General features: G+C 38.7%; 1 protein-coding gene across 4 annotated transcripts in view; it reads right to left on the minus strand.

Annotated features, from left to right (window-relative positions):
- Positions 1–2,984: 2,984 nt before the first annotated feature.
- The window catches only part of BRME1 (break repair meiotic recombinase recruitment factor 1), a 44,213-nt gene continuing 26,562 nt past the window's right edge, over positions 2,985–20,635 (minus strand). For all 4 annotated transcript variants that reach the window (XM_074203579.1, XM_074203577.1, XM_074203578.1 and 1 more), the window contains 3 exons: positions 9,786–9,910; positions 5,907–5,996; positions 2,985–3,942 (listed from right to left, as the gene is read on the minus strand). In XM_074203579.1, coding sequence (XP_074059680.1) covers positions 3,783–3,942; positions 5,907–5,996; positions 9,786–9,910 — 375 coding nt within the window. In that variant the 3' untranslated portion in view covers positions 2,985–3,782. The remainder of the gene's footprint in view (positions 3,943–5,906; positions 5,997–9,785; positions 9,911–20,635) is intronic.

Consider the following 20,635-nt stretch of genomic DNA (forward strand, 5'->3'; position numbering starts at 1 on the left):
GCTCTACCTGGTTTCTACTCTAAGGAACAAGATGTCTCCAGGTACTGTTCCTTTTCTTTCCCTTTCTTTTTGCACCCTTTTGGGTGCTGTTTCCCACCATTAGATTGTAAGCTCCTTGTAGGCAGGGACTGATTTTCTTTTTATTAATTGTATACATGGTATGTAGTATATAACAGGTAATTAATAAATGTTTAATGGATTTATTAGATTGGATTTTCTATAAGATAGTACTTGAGATACCTGAAGGCTGCTATCAAGTCCACCAAAGTCATCTCTTCTCCAGACTTATCACTCCCAGCACAGTGTCCTCAGCCTATCCTGATATTTCATGTGACACGGGAAGCCCTTTCCCACCCTAGTCACTTACTAATTTTGTCAGCTCAATTCAGCTAACATTTATTAAGTACCTTCTAAGTAATGGAAGAAAAATAGAGAAAAATGTACTAAATTTGGAATCAGTTCCAGTTCTACTATTTATTAATCGATCAATAAACTTCTATTAAGTACTTACTATGTGCCAGATACTGTTTTGAGTTTTGGGAACACAAAAAAAGGCAAAAGAAAATCCCTGTCCTCAAGGAGCTTACCATCTAATGGGGTGACCACATGCAAATAAATCTATACAAACTGAGTTCTATACAGGATAAATAAGAAATTATGGAGGAAAAGCATTGGAATTAAAAGGAGTTGGGGAAGGCTTCCTATAGAAGGTGGGATTTTAGATGGGACTTGAAGCCAGGGAGGCTACTGGTCAGAGTATAGGAGGGAGAACATTTCAGACCTGGGGAACAGCCAGAGGAAATACCCAGAGCTGAGGTGTGTGTGTGGGTGTTATTCTTGGAACATCAACTAGAAGGCCAGTGTTGCTGATTAAAAGGAATAAGGTGTTAAGAAAACTGGAAAACTAGGAGGGGGCAAGATTAAGAAGAATTTTTTTGAATATCAAATTGGACATTTTATGCTTTATCCTGGAGGCAATAGGGACCCACTGAAGTTTATTCAGTGAGGAAGGTGTGGTAGAGATACAATAGGACCTGTTTTTTAGGAAAATCACTTTAGGGACTGAATGGAGGATGGACTAGAGTGGGGAGAGGTATGGGGCAGGAAGACCCTCTAGCAGCTATTAGAATAATCCACATGAGGGGAGGTTAGGTGGCGCAGTGGATAGAACACCAGCCCTGAGTTACCTGAGTTCAAATCCAGTCTCAGACACTTAATAACCTAGCTGTGTGGTCTTGGGCAAGCCACTTAACCCCATTTGCCTTGCAAAAACCTAAAAAACCAAAAAATTTTAAAAAAGGATAATCCACATGAAATGATGACAGCCTGTACCAGAGTGGAGCAGCCTTAGAGGAGAGACTGGATATGGGGTGGGGTAAGGGGTGAGAGACAGTGAGGAATCCAAGCTGACTCTCCAGTTGTGAGCTTGAGGGATTGGGAGGATGATGCTGGTCTCTACAATAATAAGTAAGAGAAGGGAAGGTTTGGGGGGAAGCTAATGAGTTTCATTCTCAATATCCAATTCAAGATGTCTGAAAGGCTGTTAAAGATTCAGAATTAGAGATCTGCAAAGTTTGGAGCAGGACAGGTAGATTTGAGTGTCATCAGCACAGAAAATGGTAATTAAATGGAAGATGAGGAATTCAGCATGCAAGTAGTAAAGGGGACAAAGAGGAAAAAAAAAACACTTGGATAGAACCCTGAGGAACACCTATGGTTAGAGAGCCTAGGAAGAGGATCCAACAAAGGAGACAGAAAAAGAAGTGGTCAGATAGGTAGGAGGAGAAACAGGAGAGGGTGGTGACCTGTAAGTCTAGAGAAGAGAGTATCAAGGAAAAGACATGGTCATCAGTGTCAAAGGCTATAGGGAAGTCAAGGAGAATTGAGAGAGAAATTATTTATCCTAATAATTGAGAAACATTTATCCCTAATAAATTTTATATTTATTAGATTTAGCCAAATGTGTAAGGCTGTCTATATTTTCTTAGATCCTGACTTTATCATCTATCATATTAGCTATCCTTCTTAGACCTGCAAAATTTAATAAGCACATTATCTCCAAGTTTTTAACCAAAATGTTATAGCATGAGGCCAAGGATAGATCCCCTACTGATCATCCAAGCTGACATAACTCCATTCGTGACTACATTTAGGGTCTTTCCATTCAACAAATTCCACATTAACTCAACTGCACTATTGTCTAGTACATCGTACTTCATATTACATACCAAAAAAAAAAAACCCCCAACAACAACAAAAAAGGGACAGATGATGAAGTGGATAGAGAACCAGCTCTGGAGTTAGGAGGACCTGAGTTCAAATTCGATCTCAGACACTTAATAATTACTTAGCTATATGACTTTGGGCAAGTCACTAAAACCTCATTGCCTTGCAAAACAAATAAACAAAAACAAACCATGAAGGACTTTGTTAAACATTTTGCTAAAATATAGGTAGACCATATTCCATAGCATTCCCAATTCTACCAATCTAGTAATAATCCTGTAAGAAAAGAAGAGGGGAGTCTAGCATGAAGTTCTGGATGAAGTCATATTGGCTCTTATTGATATGTGTATGTGTGCCTGTGTGTGTGTGTGTGTGTGTGTGTGTGTGTGTGTGTGTGTATAAAATATGAAATAAATAAATATAAAATATACTCAGCTGCTTAGTATATAGTGTTTTGCATATAGTAGATGTTTACAAAGTGCTTGCTGAATTGAAGTGACTTGCTGGATAATGTATGGAAATTCCCAGGTCTCTTTTGTGCCCCATCAATTTTTCCATTCTTTTCTTCGTTTCCCCGGGATTTTGTGAGTAGTTTATACGAGAAATGACTTAAATGTCCTTTTCAGCAGGGTGAGAAAAACAGAGGACATTACAGATAACATTATTTAAGTGAGATAATGCATGCCTAGCAAGCAGAAATATTTTCATTTATTAAAGTATAATAATTGTAAACCATAGCTTACTTAAAGATACTCATTTATTAATCTTGTTTTAAGGTAGAATTATATTGGAAATCAAGAGATAGGCACAGATCTTACAAACAAAGAGTTCCTTTTCCTTTTCCAGGAAAGACACAAATACTGAACCTTCAATAACCTTAACCAAATGACCTGAAATTTGCAAACCAAGATAAACATCTTGTATTCCCACTGGCCCCTTGGGTTTATTCCCAGGACCACTGGGACTCCCTCCATCTGCAGAAAAGTAGAACAAGCCTTTCTATTAAGAGACATCAGTTGGACTTGAATGGCCTGGGATTTCACTCCAGAAACTAACAATGTTATTTGGCTCAAGCTACAAATTACAACCAAAACTTCCTTTCTAAATAAGAAAAGTTACAGAGAAAGACTCCTGGATGAGGCCAAGAATCTCTCATCTCTACAATTTTAGTTTGTTTTCATCTTGTATAGTTAGCAATCACTTTTAGTTTCTTAAGAAAGCATTAAAGCCCTACTCTTAGAAACTGAAGAGACTAATCCACAGAAATATTCTGATGTCCCTAAAGGTCAGTTTTATAACTTAGATCTTGGAAAGGAAAATAATAATTGGAAATAGTCCCAGAAAACTAAACTCAGACTCTACTGGTTTTATAACAAGAGAACTTTTAAACATCTGTTTAGAGAGAGAGAGGAAAAAAGTTGCTTCACATGGTCTAATTTAAACATTCCACTTTGAAAGATCTTTTGATACCTGGAAGGAAAGAAAAAACACATAAACCTTGAAGAGACTCTGAGGTCTGAGCCATCAGACTTATCTTTCTCAAGATAGAGAAAGCCTTACTTTTCTTTCCATTTTTTCATAACATGGGAGCAATGTGTCACTCCTTTTGGGGGATAGGAAAACTGGTAGTGGGACTGCTTTCCAGCTGCTTTTCCCTTTCGGTGCTTTAGGCGTCTGAAAGATTCCAGGTCTCTATGGGTGCTCATGATCAATCGGCTGAAAAAGAATGGGGAAAAACTTTATGTGAGTTATCATTCTCCACAAGAGCAGTTAGGTGATGCAGTGCATTGAGTATTGAACTTGGAGTCTGGAAAAACTATGTTCAAATCCTATTTGGGATGCAGTCTAAACTGTGTGACTGAGCAAGTTACCTTACTTCTCAGTATCAGTTTCCTCACTTGTAAAATGGGGACAATAATATCCCCTACCTCATAGGGTGGTTGTATCAACTGCATTTCACATGTAAAACACTTCAAAATCTGAAAGTGCTGCATTAATGTAAGCTATTTTTATTTTTAATTTTTTTAGGTTTTTGCAAGGCAAACGGGGTTAAGTGGCTTGCCCAAGGCCACACAGCTAGGTAATTATTAAGTGTCTGAGACCGGATTTGAACCCAGGTACTCCTGACTCCAGGGCCGGTGCTTTATCCACTATGTCACCTAGCTGCCCCCCTATTTTTATTAATAAGCTAGAATAATATAAACCTATCCAAGTACAAACCCTCCCTAACAACAAAGCTGTCTTCTACAGTCCCCAAATTGTGACTCTTCTAAATCTTTTTGAGAATACTGTGACCTGAAAAGGAATGCAATATGAAAATGGGAGATAAGTGATGAAGTCAAAGTGATCTCCCTCAAAACTGGACCTGATTAAGTAATCAAGAGAAAGTCATCAGATCACACAACAGAAGAATAGCCAAGATCCCCTAGTTTCTAATCAAAGTTTTACTATCACAGTAGTTAAAAGGTTAAGTAGCACTGGTCTTAAAGTCAAGAGAACTGTCTTTAAATCCCAAGTCTAAAACCTAGAGGAATTGTTATTTATTGTTCAGTTATGTCCAACTCTTTTTTTTTTAGGTTTTTTTTCAAGGCAAACGGGGTTAAGTAGCTTGCCCAAGGCCACACAGCTAGGTAATTATTAAGTGTCTGAGACCGGATTTGAACCCAGGTACTCCTGACTCTAGGGCCGGTGCTTTATCCACTATACCACCTAGCCGCCCCATGATCCCATTTGGGGTTTTCTTGGCAAAGATACTGAAGTGGTTTGTCATTTCCTTCTCTAGTTCATTGTAAGATGAGGAAACTGAGGCAAACAGGATTAAATAACTTGCCCAGGGTCACACAGCTAGTAAGTATCTGAGGCCAGATTTGAATTCAGAAGATGAGTTTTCCAGACCTCAGGAATAGTACTCTATCCACTGGCCACCTGCTATACCCTAGCTGAATAATCCTGGGAAGACTGCTGAACCTTTCCTAAGCTTAATTTCTGCAGCTTTCAAATTGATATAATTATGTTTGCTACACTACCTACCTCTTAGGGTAGATGGGAGGAAATCAGTCCATAAAGTTCTCAAGTTACCATTATTATGTCATATATATTATATAGATATCTATAACTCTATATATAGATCTCTCTCTCTCTATATATATACATATATATATGTATATATATATATGTGAAAGCCCTTGGATCTTGGTTCCATGAAGAACTGGTTTCAAGTCTTAGCCCAGATGTTTGATGGCATTTGCCTTGGTGAGTCTCATACCTCTGTGAGTACTAGTTGTCTCATCTGTTAAATGAAGACAATAAAGACCTGTTCTACCTCTCTCTGAGGGCTGCTGTGAGGAAAATGCTTGGCATTCTATGAATGTGAGTCATTGTCATCATCATCATCATTATGTTCATGGGAAACTTCTGGAGTTCCCCAGAAAGCTACAACCTGCAAGCCTGGGCAGGTAGGACATAGTTTGGTTGTTTGCTGGAAGGTTTACCTTGGGATTTGTTTTCTTTGCCTTACTGATGTTGAGTCACATCTTGCTGTTGTCCCTGACAGAACTGTTTCTTTAATCCTTAATTTGCCCCTTCCCTTTTTCCCTCTTTCCTCAGATTCCTGACCTTTCACATTCCCATATTTCTTGAGAGTGTTTCTTAGCTTCCCTAATGCAGGAGTAAGACCTTACTTGAGGTTAGACAGTTCAACAGTTAGACCACAGATAATATTTGTTGCATCTTCTCTTGCAGGGTCACTGCTGCCTTCTGCCATTTCATACCTTACAGTAAAAAAAAACAAAGGTAAGTGTTAGTAGAGACTCAATGTATTGCTTCACTCAATTCATTCCTTGGTATTTGATTTGAAGATTTGAAGATCTTCAGGCAAATCAGACATTGACTTCTATTATCCCCCAAGCCACCCATTAAATACTTTTTTATATAGTTGTGATTTCAAAATGGAATCCTCTTAAAGACAGAAGTCACAAGGAAAATAGAAGAAGCAATTACCGAGGAACTATCGAGTGGTTGGCTGATCCCTGCAGGAGGAGACATGATAGCATAGTATACTGAGCAGATGAAGAAGTGGGGACTGACAGAGAGCAAAAGCACAGGAGAAGAAGAGACATATGCTAACCTGAAAAGCACTGGAACTGGAGCTAGTTAGTGCAGGAGCAACTTGCCCTATATCTCTTGAGAGTTCTTTATAGGGAGTACACAGAAGTATTAAAGAACAATAAAACAAATAAAGGTCACATTGGGGACCCAGAGTAATCAGAAGTTAAATACTCATACCTTTGAAAATTATATTATTTCAGATTTTGAAGAAGGAATCTAAGAATCCATCAGGTTCAACCTTTTATTGAATCCTCACTAGAACTTTGCCTGGAAATGTCCAGTGATGGTGAACTCACCATGATCTGAGGAAGTCCATTCTGCTTTGGAGAGTTCTGATTATTATTATTATTTTTTCCAGGTCAAATTTTTTTCTTTCTGCAACTTTCTCTTATTGCTCCTACTTCTGCCCTCTGGGGTCAAATAAAGTAATTCCTCTTCCTAGAGGTAATATAATTTAGTGGATAAAGTGTTGGATTTGATATCAGGAAGATCTGAGATCAAATTCTGCCAATGACACTTAGTAACTGTGTGACCATGGGCAAGTCACTTTACTTCTCTGTACCTCAGTTTCATAAGTTAGATGGTAGATGTAATTAATGCTTCTGTAAACTTTAAAGCATTATATCAATGTAAGTTTTTCTTTTATATAAATATATTTTTGGTTAAAAAAAAAAGGAAGGTGTCTCTTTACAATGAATGCCTGTTACTAATCAGATAGCACTGCTTCTAGTGAATAGGTCCAGTTAGATGGAGGGAATACAAGGGAGTAATGGAAGGAGATCATCAGGGGAGACTGAGGGATAGTGAGGAGAAGCAATAAACCTCTGCCTGTTTCATTCTCAAGGGTTTTCCAAGGAGATGGTTTCTGATGGGAAAGGTAGTCTTGAGAGGCATATTTGTGAGAAAATCAGCCTTGAAACAAGAAAAATCCAAATTCAAGTCCTACTTAAAACACAGACTGACCATGGGATCCCATAGACAAGTCATTTCACCTCCTAAAGCTCTAGGTGTTCTTTGAAGACCCTCAGTTAATGAGAAGATGCTTGTCTGTATTGGTAGAGAGAATTTCTCAGCCTAGAGTTCTACATATAAGGCAAGACTCAATCCAGGGCATGTTCTTTTAAGGACTTAAGTTATACGTATCTAACAGTCCTTCATATGTTTGAAGGCAGAAATCATGTGCCCTTGGGTCATCTCTTCTCCAGTATCTCCATTGTCTTTAATCCTTCCCTGTATGGCACTCTGAGTATGATTTAGCTGTCAATGTCCTTCCTACCAGATCCATGGTCCAGAAGCGTCCTGACCAAAGCAGAAGACAGTGTGAAAATGGTTTCCTTTATTTTGTTTTTATTAATGAAGCCTAAGATCTTTTTTGACTGTTAAGTCAAACTACTGGCTCATACTGAACTTTCACACTGAACCCTCATCATTTTTTTTTTATATAAACTACTTTTTAGCTGGATCTCTGCAATCCTGAATTTACAGAATTGGTTTTGTTTTTGTTTTTGCAAGGCAATTGGGGGTTAAGTGACTTGCCCAAGGTCACATAGCTATGTAATTCTTAAGTGTCTTGAGGCTGGATTTGAACCCAAGTCTTCCTGACTCCAGGGCCAGTGGTCTATCCACATCACCACACACTACCACCCTAGCTGATTTTGCAAACCTAAGTGAAAGATTTCACATAACATGCTAAGGAAGGGAGATACATGATACATTTTAGAAAGATTTACATGCAAATAATTTAAATTAAATCCATCCTTGATGTTCAGAGAGATAAATTTTAGTTATTTGAAAAATTTAGTCATTTATACTACCCTTTTCTCTAAAAAGAGTTGATAAATGCAGCTTGTCATACTTATTTTCTCTTTTAAGCAGACCAAGCTTATTATCACATGAACGTACCATACTTTTTCCCTAGTCTCCCTATCTCTGCTGTTCATGCTATTCTTTCTTCTCTCTACCCTAAATACTCTTTTTTCTACTTTTCCAAATCCCATTTAGCCACCAGGGCTAATCCCTCTGCTTCCAGGATGCCATCTTTTAAAATTGTAACTTACAGTTGAGTTATGGAGAGAGTCTCACCTTTGCCACTTATTACCTCCTTCACTTTAGATACGTAAGTTACTTCCCCTTTGCAGGCCCAAGTTCCTCCTGTGATGATCACTAAGGTCTTTTCTAGTTATAAAATCCTATAATTTTACGATTATTACACATTCAAAGACAGAATAGCAAAATAAAGCAGTTGATGATCAAATGACAAATGAACAGTACAAACCACAAATGTAAAAGGAATTCAGAAAAAAGAAGACCACTTCCAGTCTGGGAAAGCTTCCATTTACTTAATCACTTACTTAATAAAGATAATAGATTTAGGGCTTGATGGGATTTTATTATTGTTTTTTCAGTCATGTCTCATTCTTTGCTTTCCCATTTAGGGTTTTCTTAGTAGAGATACAGGAGTGGTTTGCCATTTCTTTCTCCAGCTCATTTTACAGACGAAGAAAAAGAAGCAACCAGGGTGAAGTGACTTGCCCAGGGTCATACAGTAAGTGTCTGAGGCCAGATTTGAAATCATAAAGATGAATGTTCCTGATTCCAAGCCCAGTGCTCTATCTACTGTGCTATCTAGGTTTCCTGAAGGAATTTTAGGAAAGGTTTAATCCAATTCCTTCCTGGTTCATTTATTGTTTGTCCTTTGTTCTTGAAGAGAACCAAGACATTAGGAAAGTTGATGTCAGTCCTTGCAAGTGAACTGCATTTAATTGAGGGAAGGTTGTAGTAAGCCACCAATTTCACTCTCCTGTGGAGCAAGTTAGATCCAGTGACAAGATATAGATCAGTACAATTAGAGATTGTCCTGGATGCAGTGGGAGACCTTGGCCTTTTAATTTCAGTTCTTTCCCAGCTCTCAGTTTGACTGAAGCAACAAATATTCAGTGATTAAGGACAGATAAAAAAAATGAGGCAAAAAGAATTACCTCTTTTATTTAGTTCAAAAAAAATTCAGGAAAATGAGAAGGGGGAAGTTAAATAATTTTCCTGAGTCATCAAAGGTTAAAAGGAGGGGACAGAATTTGAGGGAACACATGAGTGTTCCCTCTACTGTACCACACTGTCAGTATGCTCCTGAAGCAAAATGGCATGATTAACAAGTTAACAATCATCTAACTCCTAAACAACAACGCCTTGAAGAAAGCAACCCCATAGCCTGGACTGGTAGTCTTAAAAGGGAAAGGCTTCTCTGGGAGGCTGAAAGGACTAGGATGTCTTTTTTTTGTTTGTTTGTTTTTGCAAGGCAATGGGGTTAAGTGGCTTGCCCAAGGCCACACAGCTAGGTAATTATTAAGTATCTGAGGTCGAATTTGAACTCAGGTCCTTCTGACTGCAGGGCTGGTGCTCTATCCACTGCGCCACCTAGCTGCCCCTAGGATGTCTTTTCTTTCACCACCTACCTGGGCTGTAGCTTGTGTGAAGAGGTGCTTTTCAGGGTCATTGGAGCCTTTGAGCAAACTTGTTCATCAGAATGAGGATTTTTGCCAGGCAAGGAGGAAACCAATGTACTATCCATAGGAGATGCCTGGGAAAAGAGGACATATAAAAAGACTATGTATGTGACCAAGAGCTTGAAGCCAAATGTTGCAGTGGGTACTTGTAGAATGGTCATTCAAACAAGCTTTCAAGGAGCAGCAGCCAGGTGCCAGTACTCTCTCCTCTTACCCTACCACAAATAAGGCTTGAAACAAACAGCAGTGAATATGAGAAACAACAGTGAGGGATGAGGGAAATGAGGAGGAGGATCAAATGGAAAAGAGGTGATCTGGTAAAGCAGCTAGAGCACTGAACTGGAAGCAAAAGGATCTTGATTTGAATTCCAGATTTGTTACTTACAATCTGGATGACTTTGGTGAAGTCACTTAATGTCTCTGGATTTCAGTTTCCTCCTTTATAAAAATGGATTTGTACTACCTAGATTACAAGACACCCAAAGGCAGTGTGAAGCAGAGAGAAAATGATAGAGTTGCAGAAACAAAAGTATTGAGTACTTACTTCCCCCTCCTTCACCAACTCCTCTAAATGAACCAGAATTTTTTTTTTTTAGGTTTTTGCAAGGCAATTGGGGTTAAGTGGCTTGCCTAAGGCCACACAGCTAGGTAATTATTAAGTGTCTGGGAGGCTGGATTTGAACTCAGGTACTCCTGATTCCAGGGCCAGTGCTCTATCTACTGTGCCACCTAGCCACCCCCAGAATTTATCTTAATCAGCAATTAAGAGGGAAAAAAATCTTCCAGAGCCAGGAAAATAGGGAGACAAGCAGAGAGGTCCATGTCACAGATCTGGGGTCACAATCTGGCTCAGAGCATAGGACAAATACAAATTACATTTTTGTAGGGAACAGAAACAAGAGCCACCGGGCACCTTTGTTACTTACTGAGCTTCAGGTCATAGATCCAGGGTAGACTGTGCAGGGACCTACACTTCAAGCTAGCATTCCAGGGGTTGCAGGTCTTAAGCTATGTAGCAAGCAAGGGGCAAATTCAGAAGCAAATGACAGGTATAACTTGTACCAGAAGAGCTTATCAGAATCTCAGTTTCAACTTCTAGCCATCTTTAAACATTCAGGGCAGTAACGGGGGAATTCCAGACCAAAGGGAAGTCTATATAGTTCCAGCATTCTGAACCAGCAGAGCTTTGTAGATGGTTGAGAAGGCTGGAATTCAGCAGCAGACAACTGAAACTCCATATGGGTTGTTCCTTAGGTCCAAATTGAGGTCTAAGATTCTCAAAGCTCAGACCAGGGGCAACAATCAGACACTGCCCAAATCAGATCACTTTGGGAACACTGAATGCTTGTAGGTCTCCAGTCTGAGCTGTCCCTTAGATCCTGGAATAACATAATACTCAATACCCCCAAGAAATTAGAAGCAAGACCAGTCCAGATGCTCCTCCCAGAAGGGTACAGAGCCAGGTCCAAAGTCAGGAAGTAGGCTGGAAGAATAAAAAAAACAAAATATGAATTCCTCATAAAGCATTTTTATAGTGACAGGGATGCTAAAGCCCAAAAGAAAAGAATTACTTTAAAACATTTACAAGCAGAGCCTCAAAGAAAAACAGCTTGGACTGGTCCTATTGCTGCTTTCTTGGAGTATTGTTTTTATTTCAGGATCTCAGAGATAGCTCAGTCTGGAAACCCTATGAGTTAGAATTTCTAGAAGACATAAAGTAAGAATTTTAAGAAAAATTTATATCAAGAAAATGAGAATACCAAGAGGGGAAAAAATGCAAAAGAGATGAGAGCTATGAAAAAAAATTGGAAAGGCAATTAACAGTTTGGTACAAGAGGTACAAAACTTTGTCAAGCAACAAACTTCCTAATAATTAGAATGGACTATAACAGAAGCTAATGATTCCCTAATATGAGAGATATTAAAACACAAAGAAAACAGAAAAAAATAAAAGATATCTAATAGCAAAAACAAAGACTTAGTAAAGTAAGAGGAGAGATAATTTGAGAATCATTGGGCTACTTGAAAACCATCATCAAAAAAAACAACAACTTAAACATCATATTTCAAGAAATCCTAAAAGAAAACTGCTCAGATCTTTTAAAACCAGAGGGCAAAATGGATAATGAAAGATTCTCTCAGTCCCTCATGAAACAAATGAACATTATAGCCCAAATCCAGAACCCTTCCCATGTCAAAAAAAAAAAAATACTGCAAGTAGTCAGAAAGTGTAACAGAAGGTATACTTCTAGGAGGGTGGGAAGAAGGGGTAAGATCTCCACTCCCCTTTCAGGGCCTTGGTATCTAACTCTCTGTCATTGACTCCAGCCCACACATAAGAGTAGTTCCAGTACCCTACTTCCAAATGGCCACCAACAATCAGGTCAGTTTTTTTTTTCCAACTTCAGAAGGTATGATCACAAATGAACAAATTACTCCCCCAACTCAGGGAGTCTAATCTTACTCCCTCCAGCACCACCTCAGTTTCTGGAGTGAAAAGGGTTAGAATCAGGTTCATGCTTAACTCAGTTCCCATAAAATTCAGGCCCAGGTCCTATCTGGATCTGGCTTCTCCTAGCTCCCATTACAGGTGGTAATCCTGATTTAAAGGTCACCATGGCTCCAATTCCTAGTTTGTTAGGATCACCTCCTGCACCTGAAACTGAGGAGGATAAACACAGCACAGAAACAAACAAACCCAAGTCCATTTCTAGAAGCAGGGGAAGGCAAAAAGGTTCTCCAGGGTGTCTCCATGTTAGGACTGAGCATGCTCTGAGAAACCTGGATTACAAAAGAATTCAGTCTATGAGTAGCCACAGTCAGAATCACAGATAATTTAGTAGCTCCCATAAAGAAGAGCTTGGGATACCACATTCCAGAAAGCAACCAGTAAAGACAACCAAAAACAACTTATCTAGCAAAATTGAGTATAATTCTACAGAGGGAAGAATGGTTTTTTTTTTTTTTTTTTTTTTTTTTTAGGTTTTTGCAAGGCAAATGGGGTTAAGTGGCTTGCCTAAGGCCACACAGCTAGGTAATTAAATGTCTGAGACCGGATTTGAACCTAGCCTTTATCCACTAGGCCACATAGCCACCCAAGAATGGTTCTTTAATGAAATAGCGAACCTCCAAGTAGTGCCAATAAAAGACTAGAATTGCAATAGAGACTTTGCAAACACATGAATTAAGAGAAATGCAAAAGAGGATTATAAGGGAATAAACAAGGAAAAAACTTCTTAAAATCTAATATGAAGAGATGTTACATATGTCCCCTTTGAACCCAAATGATTATCAGGAATAATAGGGAGAGTCTGATTAGGCAGACGACCTGAAAGTGGTTTTGTGATGTCTTGAAAGAGGAAAAGAGGAATAAACTATGGGGTAAAAGGAAAGGAAGGTTAGTGAAAATTATCTCTCATAACTGAGGTATGCAAGTAGATAAACTATGGGGTAAAAGGAAAGGAAGGTTAGGGAAAATTCTCTCTCATAACTGAGGTATGCAAGTAGAAAGTCATAAAAGCAAGCAAGGGATTGGGAAGCAGTCAACAGTTGAAACCCCTAAATTAAATTCTCATCTGAACTGGCCAAAAGAGGTAAACACACAGACACACAGACACACACAGACACACAGACACACAGACACACAGACACACACACACACACACACACACACACAAACAAATACATTTCATCCAGTAGGAAAATAAGAGACAAAGGAGAGAAGGGGAGAATAAGAGAAATGTTAAGTTAAAGGCAGGGAGGGTGGGAATTAGTCCTAAGTATAAGTTTGCACAAAAATATCAATAGCAATTTTTGCAATGGCAAAGAATAAGAAACCAAGGGAGAATGACTGAACAAGTTATGCTATCTAAATGTGGATCCTATTTTACTATAAGAAATGAGAAGGGCTTAGGATGAAAAATCCTATCCATCTCTAGAGAAAGAACTAATGGAATCTGAAGATTGAAAAGAATTTTTTTTAAACTTTATTTTGTTTTGTTTTTTTGGGGGGAGGGTCTGTGTTTTTCTGTCACAAGACTAATATGGAAATATATTTTGCATGACTTGCAGAGGTTTTGGTTTTTCTTTTTTCCTTCATTGGGATGGAGAAAGAGAAGTTGGATTTTTGGTAATTTAGAAATATATTATAAATAATAATTTAAAAAACATTATGGTGTAGTGAAAAGAATACTAGATTCACGTACTATCTCCAAAGTTATTAATATTCTCTGAGCCTCAGTTTTCTCAACTATAAAGTAGGGATAGCAATAAGGCAGCTACCTACCCAATAACTATCACCTTTATTGTGATATAAGTAGTTTGTTAATCTTAAGGCCCTATAGAATTTGAGTTATTACATACCCCTCTGTGCCCCACAACTGACTAAAAGAATTTGCCATCTCTGATTCATATTTGGCCAAAAGACAGATTAAACTAAACATTTATTTATTTATTTATTTGTTCATTTATTTTTAAACTAAACATTTAGAAAACATTATTTGCTGGTCAAAGAGCAAATGTTGAAATCTGGTTTCAGATCCAGGAACCTATGCTACTTCCTAATTTATTTCAAGGTCTCTCGGTTTATTCTGGATTCCTAGACATAAACATGGCAGAGAAAGTCTATTATTAGTCTATTTCTTTTGTATCCTTCCAAAGAACCTACTGTGACCCTTTGGTTTTGGCTATTGTCCAGACATGCAGGAGTTAGCAGTCATTTTTGTTAAAATCCAGTCAAGGTAGCTAGAGTGACTCAGAAAGCAACACTGGAGTCAAACATCTGATGGTCCCTACTAAGTTGGGCTCTGATTCATCCCCAGGAGCTTCCTCTTTCCACAGGCTGCATTGCACCCCCAAGTCCACTAGAGGACGAGCAAGACCTGAGGTAGCCCTCCACCCCCACTCCAGCCTCTGAAATGGCTGCCCGGCACTTTCAGCCTTTTCTGAAAAGGGCTTTCTCCCCCACTTCTCTTCCCAGCTGCTTCCTGAATTCCCACCTAAGGGATAAAAATATTAAAACAACTGCAACAATTATCATGGCTCTACCCCTTGAAAGAATTCACTGTCTCAGTGAATAGGAATTCTCCCCGGGACACCTTTTTTTAAGTTTTTTTTGCAAGGCAAATGGAGTTAAGTGGCTTGTCCAAGGCCACACAGCTAGGTAATTATTAAGTGTCTGAGGTCACATTTGAACTCAGGTCCTCCTGACTCCAGGGCCGGTGCTCTATCCATTGTGCCACCTAGCCGCCCCATCTCTGGATATTTTCTAACCCCAGGTCTCGGTGTCTCTCTCTCTCTCTCTCTCTGTGTTCTCCTACTTGTCCAACATTCCTCCTTCCTTCTCGAGGCTGTTCCCCAAGGCTCGCTATACTCTATCTCACTTAGTGCCTGGTGATATCAATGTCCATGGATTTAATTATCATCCATCTCTAAGCAGAAGATTCTCAGATCTCTGAAACTCAACAGGTTCAAAACAGAGCCCATTATTTTCTCTTTTTAACTTTCCCTCTTTCAGCTTTTTGATCTCTGTGGCAGGTAACTAACATCCACCCAATTACAACTTTGGGATCTTCTTGACTCCAGTCTCTCTCAATTGTCAAGACTTGTTATTTTGTTATTTCTACCTTCTTAACCGCTCTTCTATATGCCCCCATGTTTCCACACACAGTCTTTTTTTTTTCTTTCAGTTTTTGCAAGGCAGTGGGGTTTAAGCGGCTTGTCCAAGGCCACACAGCTAGGTAATTATTAAGTGTCTGAGGCTGGATTTGAACTCAGGGACTCCTGACTCCAAGGCTGGTGCTCTATCCACTGCACCACCTAGCCGCCCCTCACACACAGTCTTACATCTGTTAGTGCAGGCCCTCACCACTTCCATAACTGGATTATTACAATACACTGCTGGTTGGTCTTCCCTTAGTCTCTCTAATCCAGTCCATCCTCTCCTCAACTATCAAAGTGATCTTCCTAAAGGACAGGCCTTACATGTCAACCCACCCCCAACCTTCACCCATTCAATAAATTCCTTATTACCTCCAAGTTAAATAAAAAAGAAAAACTCCTGTTTTGCTTTTAAAAATCCTTCACAGCCTGGCCTCCTTCTGTCTTCTCAGTCTTCTTATAATTTCCTCCCCTCTAATACTCAGTGACCCAGTGACACTGGCCTTCTTACTGTTCCTAGAACACTGTACTCCATAGCCCTACTCTGTGATATTCTCCCTTCTCATTTTGGCCTCCTGTATTACATGACCTACTTCAAGACACTCCAGAAATATTCTTTCCTAGTTCCTCGTCTCACAAATTACCTTTCATTTCCCTGTTTTTATTTGATATAGACATAGTTGTTTCCATACTATTTCCTCATTAAAATGGAAGCTCCTTGAGGGCAGGAACCATGCTTTTCCCTCCCTTTGCATCCCCTGTACTTAGGAGGGTGCTTGCAGAGGAAGGGCTTAATAAAGACTTGTTAGCTAACTGACTCTCTTCTGTCCTCACTGATTCAAGCATACATCATTGAAATCATTAAAGTTTTAATATCATTTAATTGCAATTTAAGTAAAACTGAGATTCTCTCTCCTGCCATACTTAGATTATGTGATTTCTTTGCTTCCCTATTCCTTTCTTCTTCTTCTGTGCTTGGAAATACCCCATGTACAAACTCCTGTAGCTTGTAGAATACTGAAAATGGGAAGGACACTTGTTCCCAAAATTTCTCAGTATTAAAAGGTGAGACAGCCAAGAGTTCTATTGGTTCATGATTGTTAAGTAGGATTCATCAGGGTGCTCTGATTGTGTTTTTTTTCTCCTACTGCTCTAGTCTCTTCCCCTGCGTTGTTAGTGGTATCTTGATTCCCCTTAGAATGTTCTTTCAGAGGTGCTCTGTCTAGGGGATTATTACTATCCTCAAGATAGTCCCTTTATAGTGAAAGAGATCCCAGATCCTAAAATCTAGTCTACCTTCATCACACTCAGAATTTCAATGACCAAAGTCTAAGAGCTGAGGAGAAGAAAGAAACCCAAGATGGGAGGAACAAGACAAAGTAGTCAGTTTTTTAAGTGAATGGGCCTTATGAAGCAAACAATTTTGGCTGTAAACTAATTCTTAGAATCAGTTCAAGTACATACTAGATGGAAAACAAAGCTCTAGTTGTCTCAAACTTATCAAGTCTAGAACTGACAATAAAACCCAGGAATCCTGCTTTCCAGATGATGTTACCATCATCTCAAACTGCACTCTTCTTATCTTTCACCTTTATCCAAAGCATGATGAAAAAAAATGAAAAAAAATAGTACCATTTAACCATCCCAGGGTGAAATTAGGATTTAGGGAATACTACCAGGGCAATCTTACCAAACTGAGTCAGGTCTGTTTCACAAGCAACCCTCCTACTCACCCATTCCCATTGGTTGGGGAAAAAAGGGTTTCTCTTCCCCTCTCCAACTGAGTCTCTGCTACCTTGCCAAGTCATCTACTTACTCCTCTTTCTGAACCAACCCTGTACACTCCCTTTGGGCACTGAGCTGAGAGACTAGACTGCATTGACTTGTTCAAAAACACACACATTAATATATCATTTTAAAACAATCACATCCAACCCACAGACTTTGTACTGTCAACAGACTTGCTACCCCATTGAAATGAAGGCCAGCTCCCGCCTTATTTAGTTTGCTTAGATTCATGATCTAAGGCAATTATTTCCTGAACTTTCTGATTTTGCACCCAACAGTAAGATTTTTTGAGCGCATTCCCTACCCTAGATGCATGTTTACTTATTTGTAAATGAGCATACATGTATTACTATACAAAAAAATTATACATTATAAAATTTATACAAAAATGCAAAATTTAAAAGTATGAAATATGGAATAATATTTAATCCTGAAGTTAAGTTATTCTGGCCAGTGACTTGGTCATAATTTTATAGCTCAGGAAAATTGCATTGGCATCTGTGAGGAATGGACTGGAGTGGGGGGGGGCAAAACTTGAGACAAATAGACCCCATTAGGAGACTATTACAATAGTCTAGGTGGAAGATGATGAGGATCTGAACTAAAATGGTGGCCTTGTAAGCAGAGAGAAAGAGAGAGAGATGCCAAGATATTGTGGAGGAAATCATGACAAAATGTAAAAACTGACTAGATATTTGAGATAAGAAAAAATAAAGAGTCAAAGATAACTTAAAGTTACAAACCTGAGTGCCAGTAAGGAAAGTGATATTTTCTTTCCTTTCCTTTTTTTTTTGTAGATTTTTTCAAGGCAATGGATTTGAACCCAGGTAACTCCTGACTCCAAGGCCAGTGCTCTATCCACTGTGGCACCTAGCTACCCCAGTTATTTTCGTTTTGTTTTGTGTTTTAGGTTTTTGCAAGGCAAACAAATGGGGTTAAGTGGCTTGCCCAAGGCCACACAGCTAGGTAACTATTGGTAATTATCTAAGTGTCTGAGACCGGATTTGAACCCAAGTACTCCTGACTCCAAGGCTGGTGCTTTATCCACTATGCCACCTAGCTGCCCCCCCTTTTTTTGTTTTGTTTTTTTTCCCAGTTATTTTCAATAAGGCAAAAATAGGAACTTTCAGAAGAGTGGACTAGGGAAAAAATAATATACCAGGGGTACAGTGACATTGGCCTGCTTATGATTACTTACGTACAATTCTTCATTGCCCAACCTAGTACATTTTCACTGACTCCCTCCTTGCCTGGAACTCTTTCCCTCCTCATCTTTCTGTCCCAAAGTCTTCTGCAAGAAGCTCAATCCTAATTTTTTTTTAAATTTGTGTCCCAATGAGGTTTATCAATTTATCTCCTAGCTTTCTGTACTAATAATGATAGGAGCCTGAAACCTGTTTAAATGATTCTGTTAATGTACACTATGATTCTCTTTATACTTAATATGCCACTGTTTTTTGTAAGAATAAATCTTCTACCCTATACCTAAAAAAAAAAAGTCAATCCTTAGTGCCTTGCCTCTTAGATTATCTACAATTTATCCCTCTATTTTATTTGTACACAGTTGTTTGCATGGTCTCCCCATCAGCCTGTGAGCTCCTTGGAAATTTTTTTTGCCAATCTTTTTTAACTCTAGTGTTTATCCCATTTACTGGCACATAGTAGGCACTTAACAAATGCTTGCTGATTTGACTTGGTTGAAATGAAGAATGCAGCTCCCTCCTCCCCTTCACTGCCTGTTCATTTTTTTAGAATCACCCTGTCCTACCTAAAACAACAAAGGGGTGGGTGATTATCTTACTTGTGGGCTATACCTTCATACTTTCTAAGGGTAAGAGACTGTGGGGAGAGAGCACAGCAGGAATTTTCCCAATAGCACCAGTAGCTACCAGGAGTGGATAAAACATTACTACTGAAGCTGAGGGATCAATGCTGGATTCAGGTATAAAGGAGAGGGTTTGGAGCTTTCTTAGCAAGGGAAGAGTTGGAATATGCAAATTACTGAGAATAATGGTAGGTGCAGTTGTGCTAAAGATAGGTTTTCAGAGAGCCTTCTCCCACCCCCCCACCCCCCAGCCTTCCATTGGTCAATCACAAATCCCTTGGAATCATGTCATGGACCTCACTTTAAAGACTTCTGGTCTTGAGGAGTGGTACCCAAAGAGGAGAGAGGGGTGTCAAAAAATATTGTTGTCTTTTGAAGAGAAGACACATTTGTTTAGCAACTACTAAGGATTCAAGTTAAGGTAAAATTACAAGGATTTTTAATATAGAACTTTAGATTTCAGCCAAACCCTCAAAATTACAAATAATATTAGCAATAATGAAGAATTTCTCCAGGCAATCTGATCAACTTCATGGATGATTCTCTTTCAGGAAACTCTAAATTCATTTTCCATCAAAGAAGAATCTTAGGATAGAACTAATAAGTCCCTATGAAAAAGATGGGACTCTCTACAGTAACAAGGGATTGCCCCTTTAAAGACCTAAAATTTGTTTTCCTTTCAGAAAAAAGGAAGAGAATAGTATTAACTATTTTAGTGGTCTGTTATGAGTCCTTTATGATGTTTTGCATTTTCTATGGATTAGAATGAAAGTTGTAATTTGCCTGATGTTTATTGTTACCTTTAGTGCTTACATGGAACCTGGAGGGTCTTTTTACAATATCTACAAAGGCCTAGATTTGAACAATTATTTCAAGGTTTCCAGAGGTTCTAGGTGATAGAAAAACAAACTATAGAAAATTAATTTGGAAACAGCCATTCCTAGGAATGAACCTAGTACCATGTAAGTCCAATACTTTGGATGCTGAAAAATCATAGGTTACAGTAATAATACCAAATTGAAGGAAGCCAGAAAAGTCAGAAGAAAGAGATAAGAAGAGAAAACATTTTAGGCACAGGGAAATCAGTGAAAATGGCCAGGGCAGGAAATGAAGAGTGACTTTTTTTGAGGAATAGTGAGGATGCTGTGTAGGGTAATAAGGTGTAAGAAAACTAGAAAATTAGGAAGGGATGGGTTATGAACACAGAAAATCTTTATATTTGATCCTGAAGGTGATAGGGAACCACTGGAGTTAATTGAGTAGAAATGTGACATGAACTTTAGGAAAATCACTTTGGCAGCTAAAGAGAGGATAGATTAGAGTAGGAAGAAACTTGAGGCAGACAGATCAACCAACAGGCTATCTAAATTGTTCAGGCGTGAAGTGATAAGAATCAGCAACAGGGTGGTGGCAATGTCAAAGGAAAAATGGAGACATATTGTGTGTGTGTGTGTGTGTGTATGTATATATATACATATATGTGTGTATATATACATATACATATATATATATAACATATATATATATA

The sequence above is a fragment of the Macrotis lagotis genome, chromosome X (genome assembly GCF_037893015.1).
Source record: "Macrotis lagotis isolate mMagLag1 chromosome X, bilby.v1.9.chrom.fasta, whole genome shotgun sequence".
In the NCBI taxonomy this organism is placed as follows: Eukaryota; Metazoa; Chordata; class Mammalia; order Peramelemorphia; family Peramelidae; genus Macrotis; species Macrotis lagotis.